This window comes from Pogoniulus pusillus, chromosome 12 (assembly GCF_015220805.1).
Source record: "Pogoniulus pusillus isolate bPogPus1 chromosome 12, bPogPus1.pri, whole genome shotgun sequence".
Taxonomy (NCBI): domain Eukaryota; kingdom Metazoa; phylum Chordata; class Aves; order Piciformes; family Lybiidae; genus Pogoniulus; species Pogoniulus pusillus.
In genome coordinates, this window is record NC_087275.1 from 23,802,773 (window position 1) to 23,815,358 (window position 12,586).

Consider the following 12,586-nt stretch of genomic DNA (forward strand, 5'->3'; position numbering starts at 1 on the left):
TTTGGACTATGTGAATCAATAGCTGTTTTACTGTACAAACATTTCCTGTAAGTGTAGAGTAAATGTACAAAAGATACCTAGAAAACAAACTCTTGTACAGTATTAAAAATGCATGTGTGAGTTTTGAAGTTAATTTCCTTCTAAAAGCCTGCATCAGTACTTCACTCAAAAACAACAAAAAATGACTAACAGCTCTGCAACATGTTGCATCATAAATTCTTTACAATGAGACCATTTTTTTTCTTTACAAAAAGTAATTATAAGTAGTAACATTGGTTTTCAGCTCATGATAGAGGGAATTACCGAACCGCTTACTCCACTCGATTTTGCAAAACATAATTTTCTGGGTAAAAAGGAAATAGAAAGGATACAGGGCACAAAGACTATCTACAATATAACAAACAAAAGAAATATGCACAGCTGCTGAGGACAGGGGGCAAGAAGAGTAGGAACAATTATGCCTCAGAAGGTTTTTAAACAAGCTTGGGAATGCTTTTAAAAACAGAAAAGGCTGGGAAAGCAGCACAAGATAGTAAGAGAAGGTAAGGAACCTCGTGTGTGAACTGTCAGCTTGCTGTGCAGAAACAGGGAAGTGCCTGTAAAATTCTAGTCAGTGGTCCAAAATGCAAGTGATAGGATGCCAAAACTAATCTCTGCAGTTTTATTTCTTGTCTAGCTGGACCTTTCCCTACAACTCAACAGGATGCACATTAATAGTTCCCTTCAGAGACTTACAAGATCATGAATTAAATACACTTCTACTTTGTAAGCAGTCACTTTGTAAGACATCGAAACACTCCAATAAATCTTATGTTGCCTTCTAAAGGCACAAACAGCATAACCTTTATTACATTTCATAAACTACTTTTTTTTTCTTATATACCAAGATTCTCAGAGTACTCTTGTAACATCAACTGTAAATTTGTGCATGCTCACCCTCTAAACCCAAGCAGTAACATAATGGCACTCATTTGAAAGCAAGACCACTTTGTTGTTGCATTGAGCCAGAGCTAAAATAGTCTGCCTGTTATATAAAGCTTCACAGTAAGTCAACTCCTCGCTAGTGAATTTCATGCTCCAGCTGTTCTTAGAAGCAGCCATTTAATAAGAACTTCTAAAAACTATTAAACACAGGAAGCATTGAAGTTCGTAGGAATAATTCTCTATTAGTAAATTTTAGTATTCCTACCTTTTAGTCTATTTTTAATCCAGGCAAAAGGATAGTGAAAACATCTACTTGAATAAAACTTACTGAGTTCAACTTTCACACAAAAAAATACAGGACAAAACTGCACTGTGGCAACTACCTAATGGAAGGCAAAAGCAGAGAGTATTGTAAGACAGTATTTTGAGAGCATGGAGTATTTATTCTTTCCTTCTTCAACTGCTGGGGTGATCTATCCCTACCTTTTAAAAGGTTGCACCATTTGTTCAGAGTTTTTTGGATACCTTGTTCAGGTTTTTTTTTTTTTTGTTTGTTGAACTAGTTTATCCTCATGCCCCATTTCCAGGCAAAATGAATAATGCAATCATTTGGAAAACTTGCTTACAAATTTCAGAGCTTTCCTTACAAAAGGTGAGGCTCCAATACAGCTAAAACAACACTACTAGCAGCAAAATCATGTAAGCCATCTAGTCCCTAAGGACTTCTTGCAAAGATGGTTTGGAAAGGTCTACAGACCGCAAGCTGAAAACTAACAGTATGATGCCAGAATTTAATTCAAGTGATCTGTGTACTGCTCCATTATATGATCTATTTTTTTAAACAGGATTTAGGGATAATAAGAAAATAATAACGATTTTCTGAAAATTCAGCCAGTGCAATTACTACTATCATGATGGACTTTAAGGCAAAAGCTTCTGTAGTTAGTTGAGAGACCAAAGGTGTCAAAGTCAATCCTACAGCACTGTAGTTACTTCCAAGTGCTTTAAATATAACCTGAAATTAGCATGCCTCAAAACAGGGACATTTGCACATGTCCAAGTAGGCCAAACTGTTAGTTTCAGGACAGCATGAAGATACGTGAACTAAGGATACAATACTGCCCAATTGCTCTATTGGCCCTTGGTGTGGTATGATCCCAGCTGATAACTAAGGACCACAGAGCCACTCACTCTCCATTCCAGTTGGATGAAGATTGAATCAGAAGACTATGAGAAAACATAAGGGTTGAGATGGAGAGTTTAAAAGGAAAATCTTTTGCTTTACCTACACAGTCCCTTATCAGCTACTATAAAGAAATTTAACTCAACCTCTGCCAAAACCAGTACAGCCCTCTATCTTGGAAACCTCATATAGCTTTCTCACATTTGAAAGACTGGCCCAAGGGCTTACTTGTACCACTGTAATATTAGAGTTTCACTACCAATTACCTATGAACAGGAACATCCATAGTCATGCTTGTTTCTCATCTAAAATGACCTTTCATTTTATGTCCACTCAGTAAGTAATGAGTTTGTCTCTTCAGCTGCCATTTGTATGGTGTTAAACTCACAGAGGCCAAACTTCACTGAATCTTCCAAGTGAACCAACAATGTGAAATTCGTAATTTTTCAAAAATAATTATTACAACACAAAGGAAATAATTTGCTGTTAAATAATTTCTACAACAGTCATTTTTATAGGTCTTGTTAATAGTGCTCTGTCCAGAAGAACATTTAGAACTGTGGTGAAAAAAAGAGATGAGCAACATGTCCTTATATGCATTTTAAACTATCAAGTCATACTGTATCATGTTCTTTCTGACTTTGCTTAACACTGAGGCCCCTTAACACTTTGTACCACGCTCTAAATTGTTCCTCCAGACCTCACATAAATGTGTAGCTGACCTCTTCCACATTTGAGAAGACAATTTTGAGATTCAGGTCCTCAGAAAAAGAACATAATTTGGTTTCAATTTTTTCTTTTGTCTAACCAAGCCTGTGAAGCACAAGTCGTTGTCTTTTAAATGCATGACATACAAGATCCTCTCTGTACATTAGCAAATAGTTGAACTCTTTACCTGTGCAGCCCAAATGTTGTCAAGATCCTGCAGGGTGAGTGCTTTCTCTTTGATGACAAAACGAAGGATTTTCTCTAGCTTCTCTACATACTGAGGTTGATGAAGACTATCTCTCAATACAATTGATAAAATATTATTCTGCTGGATCCATTCCTGATTATAAAAAGAAAGCAGTGCATCTCATATTACTGAAGTGCTGTCACTGATATAAAAAAACCTAACCTGTTCTTTTAATTGAGGAAAGTGAGAAAGATGAAGCACAGAAGGAAGGTATTTATCTGTAATTGTAATTTCCTCTTTAAAAAACCCAAACCAAGTCCAAGAACAAATCACATTGTAAATAATCCAATATGCCAGTCACTGTGATATATTAAGAGGAATTATTTTCAAGGCTTATTAAAACTATGACCTCAAAGCATAGAACATATTTGAACAACTTCAAACATAAAAAAAGCCAATGAGAACAGTCAACCCTTCTACTCAAGGAACAATTTTTTTCTCAACCAATTCAAAATCATTAAAAAACAAACCTGAATTGTTTAAAAACATTTCTAACTCCACTGGTATCACATAAATACAGTGAAAGCAAAGACTGAAATATAAAACAGCCACATTATTTAAGTACTGGCACTTAAAGATCTTTTCTTTAAATGTTTCTAATTGAATTAGATGAAAATATTCCATTTAAGCAAATGGAATTCCATTATTCCATTTAAGCAAATGCATTTTTTTTCCAGTGGTGCCACTGACAGTCAGAGATAAGGGTCGTGAATTTTTTGTTCTGACTTAAGTAATGCATCGTGTTTTTAGCACTGAAAAGGTAAACAAATGTACAAAGCATCGCACCTTCCAGTAGCATCTCCTTGATTACAGACATACAATAATCAAACTAGCCTTGTGGAATACTTAAATCTGTGTTGTCTGAGATGCCAAACTATAGGTGAGTATGTAAAAAAAGAGGCCTATTTTCTCCAATTCCATTTCAAAGTCAAACTACAGTAACTCTTTTTTGTCAGGGGTCTTTTAACATACAAGCCTCACAACAGGTAGCCAGTCACAAAGATGGGACAGAACAGTGCAAAAATCACTTAGTACAATTTAACTTAACCAAAATGAAGATAAAATTGTCCTTACTTGAATTTTATAAATGCTAATTTTAATAGCTCCCTCTAAATGCACTCAAGTATGAAACAAGAGTCCAAGTATACAAGTATTAAATAAAAATGGGATATATATAAACGTATATAAAACCTTTTTGTAGCAAAGAATCCAGCTTCAGAAATATGAAAAGCAGACTAATCACTTAGAACTCTAATGAGGAAAACTAACATGAAGTACAAACCCCAGACTAGATTCTTATTTAAATGAACATCCATTTTTTCTTTTAAAGTGACACTAAACTTTCAAATTAATCACACCTCTTTACTGGAGTCTGGGATTTAAAATAAAACCTAAAACACTACATAAGTAACATACTATTCGAGATCTCTTTTTAAAGTATGTTTTTAGCAGCACTGAAAATAATTCTCAAGAGCAGTTTTGAAAAAAAAATACAGCAATTTTTGACAGAAAGACTACTACTGAAATGACTTATCATTACATATCTACTGTTTATAACACTAGATATGAAAATCAGGAGCATGTACAAGATCTCTAATACAGAGCTACTTCGACAACTGAAGTTTACAGAGCAGGAAAATACATTGAATGAATTCTGATGAGGAGAACTTACTGCCATTCTTTCAGCTGTAAGCCATTCCTCCTCTTCAGGATTACCATGACGATGAGTATAATATGACACACTGGATATTACTTTGTTAACTTCATTTAGTGCATTCATTTTACCATTGAAAGAAGAAATTTGTAACAACCTGTAACAGAAATTAATGTAAGTGTGGGAAAACAACACCTCAGGAGTGGTATATCATATGAGGAGTAGCATCTTACCTAAGTATCATTTTTAACCTAAATATTTCTAAGTTTTTTACAGTTTCTTCTTGTCCTGGAACTCTTGAAGCTAAATTCTTTAAAGATTTGATTATCATCGACAAAGCATCATTTTTAGCTTCATTCTTTGCTTCTTTTTTCAGTTCATCATCAGTTAAATTTTCTAAAAATTGTGGAACCATTTCTATAATTGGAAGGAAATATTTCTTCACTGTATGTAATGTTAGAAATTCGTAACATTGTCCAAATGGCCTGAAAAGAAAAAAAAGAAGAACAAACATAAAAAGACAACAATGGAATAGAAGTGCCATAATTGGTAGTTGTGTAGTATTAGTACAGTAAGGAGTAATTCACTCAAGGAACTCAAGTCAATTTACATGGATGTGAAAAGTTGAAACACATTAAGAGATGGAGAGAGGGAAGGTGTCTCAAGAAGGACTAAGCTATGTACAAACAGAATACTTTAATTAGTCCAACTTTTAAAGATTTTAAAAACTTACTTAATAAGAGCTGCAATTATCTGAACATTCAATGCCGATCCACTCATGAAGCGATCATGCAAGATCTGAAATCCATTTAATGTGCCAAATTTGTTGATGAGATCTACTAGCCAACCCTGCAATAAAGTAAACAGTTACTTTCTGATATTTACAAACTAGCATCTAGAAATTCTTCCAAACACCTCTTAGTAACAGAACTTGCTTGAAAAAGACCTTACACGATCAACTATTAGAAAGTAATGAAATGTATAGTGAACTTGCCTTTAGACCCAAGAACAAACAGATTACTTACCCACAACTGCTACTTCAAAAGAAATCCCAACAAAAATCCCCTCTAAAAGACACCAAAACCCATCAACCTAAAAAGCTCCACTAAACCCTAAAAAATCCAAACCAAACTCCCAAAACCACATTGACACTAGCATGCCATGTCCAACTAAAAAATTTCTCCTATTACTGGTAACTGTAAGAAAAGGGAGAGAAAAGTCTTATTTTATCACAGAATCTCCTCCTTAAAATGTTACCTACAAAATCACTTTGACTAAGGTAAATCCATCAACTGCCAAATGCAAGCAGGCTAGTTAACACAGCAGGAATGTCATTCCAATAGAGTTGTGCCAGCTTACCATGGAAACATGACACACTGTGATAGGCATTTAAAATACGCAAAGACATGGTGCTTCGGGACATGGTTTAGTGCTGGACTTAGCAGTGCTGGGTTAACAACTGGACTAGGTAATCTTAAAGGTGCTTCCCAACCTAAACAATTCTACAGTTCTATGATTGTGAATCAAAGATGGACAGATTTAGAAGAGGAAATTTAACTCATCATGATTTAATGTACAAGTCAAAGGCACTAAATCATCCTAGTGATATAAAGAATGAAGTGGTTGGGGTTTAACCCACCACTAAACCCACTTTTTAATGGCCTGCAACTTCACAGGCCATTAAACTGCACAAAATTTAAAGTACAGGTCTGAAAGTGCTCTCATACCTTTGGTGATCGTGGGTCAGGGGGACGGGCATAAAGTTCATCCTCAGCAAGCTGGACTCCTGCAGGAACTGTTTCTGAGGGACGAGTACCATTGTATAGATGGAATTTGCAGTGGGGATTTAAGGCCATGGCAAGAAGTTCAAGAAGGGGAAACCAATCTTGGGAGAGCTTGGCCACACAGAGTTCCACTAGTCGATGGGTGTTGTTTATAATACATCTCTATTAAGAAACAAACAACCACCAAGAGTATGTCTGGTGACTGCATGATGGATATGAACTATAAAACTCCAAAACATTTGTAATTAAGCATGCATACCTAAGACGTAAACAAACTTTAAGCTACATTTTCAGCTAAAAATTGAAGCTAGAAAAATGCAAATATTTTGTTATTGGAGACATTCACAAATCATGAACTATTAACTTTCCCTTCTTTAAACTCATTCCTCTCACAGATTTTAATTTGCTTCTGAAGATAAGAAGTCTCTCAAATGGCACATCACTAACTGTCCAATCAGTAGGTTCTCTATTCAAACAGCTGCTACAAACATTCAGTAATTAGGTTGCTGCTGAAGGCTTTTACTAAAAAAAAAAATAATCAAGTTTTCATGTCCTAGCATGCACATAAAACTAAGTAAGTCTCTAGATATCTGCCCAAAGACAGCTTAATAAGACCTGCACTACTGAACATACGAAGTTCAGTTTGTTCTCATATAATCTCATTTTATTTCCTTCCCAAAAAGCACCAGAGGTAATAAGATACAACAACGATAGGATAAGTTTCTCCCTCCCAAGAGCCACATATACAAGAGTTCTCCAAGTTCTCTGCTGACATAAGTTTCAAAAATGAGATTCAGTCTCTGCGGTCTCCTAACAGTCACAAAGCAGTCTCCTTCATTTTAGTCATCATGCCTTTCAGAAATGCAACTTTAAAAACTCACATGAATCTCAAACTTCCAGCCACTCACTGCTTCATCTGTAAGGATTTTTGTGAAAGATATTGTTAACCCATCTCGAAAAAATCGCTGGCATGCTTCGCTTTTGACATCAAGGCCTATTTTAAAATAAAAAAAAAAAAACAAAACAAACCATCAGCTGAGCAAATTTATTAGTTTACACTAACTTCTAAATATTCAGAGTTGTGATTTGGACTTCAAAGGTTTGGTGTTTAAAGTTTTAAAAGTACCTTTTATAAAGAAGCCTATTAAAAAAACACCCAAAACCAACCATTTAAATTTATAGTATCCAATTCACTATGACTTCGATTTCTGGAGCAAATCTCATTAATCAAAACACTTCCTAAGTATTCCAGAATGATTGTGAAGATTGCTGTTAAACACTGTTTTTCAAATAAGTTTTCTTCCATTAGCAAGTAATTCCAGATTATCACTTGATAGTCTCACATCTTGCTTAACACAGCAGTAATAAATTCATGCCTACACATAAAAAGATGATACTCCATAAATAAATGCATCTGCTGGTAATAATGCAATGTCTCAGTCTAGACAGGATTCACACTGCTCCTGTCAAATTTGCTCATTGCACTTGAAGGTGGTAATAAGGACATCTAATTCTTACAAGTGCTTTCAATACAGTTCAGTTACATCCCTTTCAATTTCAGTTCCTGGAAAGATTTAGAGATGATAGAAATATTACTCTTATTTTATAGACAAAGTCACAAACACAAGAGTCACTACAGAATGCCAGTGCCCACTGGCAAGGTCACAGAAAGGTCTGGGTTGGTTGGAAATGACTTCAAATAGCATCTAGTTCAATTCCCCTTGCCATGGGCAGGGACACCTTCCACTAGATCAGACTGCTCAAAGTGCCATCCAACTTGGCCTCACTTTCAGGAATGGAACAGTCCACTGTTGTGGCAACCTGTTCCAGCCTATCAGCATCCTCACAGTAAAAAATTTCTTCCTTACAATCTAACCTAAATCTACCCTCTCAGTTTTAAAACGTTAACCCACACCATATCACCATATACCTTGATGAGAAAGGGGGTCTATGGGAAGAAGGGGAGGGAATTAAGTATTTGAAAGCTGAAACAAGGTCTTCCCGGAATTAAGTATTTGAAAGCTGAAACAAGGTCTTCCCAGGGGCTTTTCTTCTCCAGGCTGAAAAATCCAAACAATCTTAAGCTTGTACTCACAGGGGTGGTGGCTCTAGACCCCTGAAATGATGCTTGATATAAATTAAGTGGGCTCTTTTCAGAGTTAGACTACAAAATAAAATTTATGCAGTTCATCTGCTGGTTAATTTCTCATTTAATTTCTTCCCTTTTGAAATATAATTGCTCAGATTAAGAATAATTAAATAATAGACACATATCTGATATATTAAGAAACGTACAGAACAGAATCAATTACTTCTCTATATATACAGTGTTCTGTAACAGTGTTTGCCAAGTTTTGAGCTACCAAAACAGTGTCAGTTACACCAAGTGTGCACCCTATCATATTCCTTGAGCACTATAAGTTATTTTAAAAAGAACTACCTTAGCCATCATGAAGCAGCAAGGGAAAAAAAAAACTAGGATCTAGCTGTAAAGATAACAGCATTAACAAAACCCACTTCTGACAGCTTTCCTTGTTTTCTCCTCAGCCAGTAATTCGTGCACACATATGCACACAGGAATTCATGTAGAGGTCAAGAGGAAGAACAAATAGATGACAACGCAGAAACCCTTTTCAGAATTGGACATCAACAACTTAATAAAAATCAAAGCACATAAAGTATGAGAAAAGAATTCCACCATTCTTCACAAGAGGAGGAAAAAGTGAAACCTTTTTGGGAACTTTCAACTAGTTCTCATGCTTTGGAGATGCCCACTGATGTTAGGAGTAGCCAAAAATCTCCTCCTGTTCTTATTACTTCATTACATTGACAGTTTTTTGGTTGTGTGTTTTTTGGTGGAGGTTTTTTTTTTGTTGTTTAAAAGAAAACACAGAATAAAAAAAACTCCAAAAAAAACCCAACAATTGAAAACATGACTTAACAGCTGGCAATACATGCATTTCACACATCACAAGGGTAAAGAGGTCTTTCTACTACGCTGTTCCAACAGCCCAGACACACAGATGGCTGCATTTTCTTGCATAAGCTGGCATTTCTGTTGTTCCCTGAAGAGGGGAATGATCACTTGAAAATTCTACACTCACCTTAGGGTTCTCACCAGACCTAGATACATTTAAAGAAGACAATTCCAAGTGCAACTACAGCAGATAAATCAGTGTGTGCAGCAACAATATGTCATCCTGTGTTGGATGACAAGAGCACACCATAACTTCTGTTTCTCCAGAGAGTGCTCCAAAGCAAAGAAGATTTACAGAAAACAATCAAGAGAACCCAGAATATAACGGCCACACTTCTTATTCTTGAAACTGTCTAAGAATAACCTTGATTAACATGGAAAGTAAGTCACCCTGGTCCAGCTCTGCAAAATTAATGTCACTTTGTATGTCATTATATTTAAAACAGAGCTAGGTGATAAGTGTAGATATCCTAGAAAAAACATTTTTATCTGACTTCTGGTTATTACTCAAATACTGTGGCAACAAATATTGACTAGAACAGGAGACTGACTTTTCCAAGAGAACAAAACTTTCCATAACACATGACAAACTTTTCAGTCTGACTAGCACAATTCAGCAAACACATACACATACTGATACAGAATCCTGATTTCAAGCAAGTCAGACACACAAAGCAGTAAGCTAGAATTATTATTCATGCTATTTAATACTCTAACTTCTCTCTAGTATTCTCAAAAGTAAGTATGTGTAGAATTTGAACAACAACAAAAAAAAATCACAAGCTACTTGGAAAGCTACATTAAAGAACTAGGATTACTTGAGTTTTATTATCTGTTATAAAGGCCAAACCCACTAGATGTGTATTAAAGTGAATTCAGAAAACAGGTAGGGCAGGAATGACAAGATTTTTATTGTTGTGAGTTTATTCCAGTTCCCTACTTATGCTAACGTACCTAATTTCTAACTATATTGATTGCTTTCTAAAACTTCTGATGTATGGAAGTCCTACATACCACTCTGATGACCCCCTGGATCAGGGCTGTAACAAGTAATTCAGAGTTCTTAAGACTTCACCAAAGATTTAAGAAAAGTTTTTACACATTGGCCCAATAATCACTGACTGTCTTTCCAGCTTACCTTTTTTACTCAGGTCAATAGCAGCTTCTAGAAGAACTTCTAATTCCCCCTTCGGCAATACAGGAACAACCCATCGAGGCCTATATTAAAAAACAGAATAAAACCAAAACAAACTACCAAGCCCACTGTATTTCAGTTGTGCTTTTTGAAAATTAAGAATCCTTGCCCCTTTGTAATGCTTTTATTACAGAGCAAGAACAGACAGTTTCACTGGTCCAGATGAGCACAGCATTTAAAAACAACCAAGCTATGATTTGAGCTTCTTTCTCTTTACAGCCCAATAGAAAGAAGTATTTCAAGAAATCCAGTGAAACAAAGGTGTAAGAATTCTGAATCCACTATCAAAGTATCTGCTAAAATAATCTACACCATCTGCAAAAAAGAGTTAAAGTACCTGTTGATCATGTCATCCAACTTTGCCAGGTCTGTGTGTGGAAATGCAGGCTCCTCATCTTCGAGCAGGGGTGGAGCATCTCCTTGGCCCTGCTCATCAGGCGGGGTAGCTGGGGAGTTCTCATTGGAAGAATCAGGTGAAGAAGTCTGAAATAGGCATGGAAAATACTTTGAATACTGTCTGCACTTCCATGCCATTTATATGTCACTTAATTTTGCATTTTTCCTTCATACTGTTTCAAAGAATCATGTAGAGAGTGTGTGTATACATAAGTACCTCATACAATAATTTGATTTCAGATTTATTAATGAATCACAATAGAGCATTACAAGTACTACATGAACTCTATCACAACAGTTTAAAAATTAAGCTGTTTTCCCCATAGGAAAGTGGGGTTTTTGTAATAGGAATTCTACTTTCAGCAGGCCATCTATCTGGAGGGTGAAAATTAAGGCTAAACAGATGTTCAAGCTTTTGCAATTCTGCAAAAATTATTATTATTTTACGTAGAAAAACAAACTTCAAGAGCACAGAATAAAACAATCCTGAAACATATTTTCTAAGAGAGTCTGTTACAAGTAACACACAACTACAGCTAGCTACTAAGCAACCTCCAAGAATATGAACAGGTAAGTCAATTCTGATGGGCCATGCAAAATACAGCACATTCTGTAGATGTACTTTTATTTATATATAGAAATAGTATAAACTGACAATAATAAAAAATCAATTTCCAGAGTAGATGTTATTTGGGCCTACCTTGTCATCCATCAGTTAGTAACATCTGCATCAATTGTTTTTCCCCCCCTACCTCTTCACTAATTAAACCACCTTTATCTCAACCCATAGAACTTCTCATTTCCATCCCATTGAGCTGGACAGAGTGACAGGTAGCTTACCTAGCAAGCCAGTATCAGCCCACTACATGTGTTCCAAAGAACAATTAATTCAAGAAGTAACAACCAACACAACTTGTTCTACCAAATAAGTATCCTCATACTGAATTAAATGCCAGAGCACAGCTTCCCTCTTAAATGGGTTTGGCTGCACTGTTTAAAAGCATCTTTTCTGATACTTTTTCCCCCTCACATAAAAGAATCATCACATCATGATGTAGTACTTGAAAGCAGGATAGCCGGTTGAACAGAAACATGCTAAGTTGCTCAGGAAGCCTAATACAATGAACAAAGACTTAAAGAGCTGATGCCCGCTTGTAAACTGTTCTATCCAGAAGAACTTTTGCAGAACTGAGTACAAACTGAACTCACAGACAGCACTTCTACAAATTTGTGGCAGGTAAGTCTACAATATGGTCCTGAGGAAGCTTCCAATATTATTCCAAGAAGACTTTTCATCCAAAATACACATGCTTGAAAGAATTATGCCACTGTCAGAAAAGGAAGCATCTTTTGCAGTGGTCCTGAGCTGTATCTACTTAGCACTGACTTCATCCCTTCAAATAATTTCGTACTTCCAGGCACACCAAAATGTATTTTGCTTAACTAGACATCTCTAGCAATATATTAACTCCAATAACTGAGAAAAATTATTTCTAAAGAAATCCTTTATTGTTAGAC

General features: G+C 35.8%; 1 protein-coding gene across 2 annotated transcripts in view; it reads right to left on the reverse strand.

The window, feature by feature from the left end:
- Positions 1 to 12,586, reverse strand: part of USP9X (ubiquitin specific peptidase 9 X-linked) — a 97,933-nt gene that overhangs the window by 60,819 nt on the left and 24,528 nt on the right. For both annotated transcript variants that reach the window (XM_064151908.1, XM_064151907.1), the window contains exons 3-10: positions 11,010 to 11,155; positions 10,616 to 10,695; positions 7,382 to 7,494; positions 6,444 to 6,662; positions 5,450 to 5,565; positions 4,950 to 5,201; positions 4,735 to 4,873; positions 3,003 to 3,155 (exon numbers count right to left, since the gene is read on the reverse strand). In XM_064151908.1, coding sequence (XP_064007978.1) covers positions 3,003 to 3,155; positions 4,735 to 4,873; positions 4,950 to 5,201; positions 5,450 to 5,565; positions 6,444 to 6,662; positions 7,382 to 7,494; positions 10,616 to 10,695; positions 11,010 to 11,155 — 1,218 coding nt within the window. The remainder of the gene's footprint in view (positions 1 to 3,002; positions 3,156 to 4,734; positions 4,874 to 4,949; positions 5,202 to 5,449; positions 5,566 to 6,443; positions 6,663 to 7,381; positions 7,495 to 10,615; positions 10,696 to 11,009; positions 11,156 to 12,586) is intronic.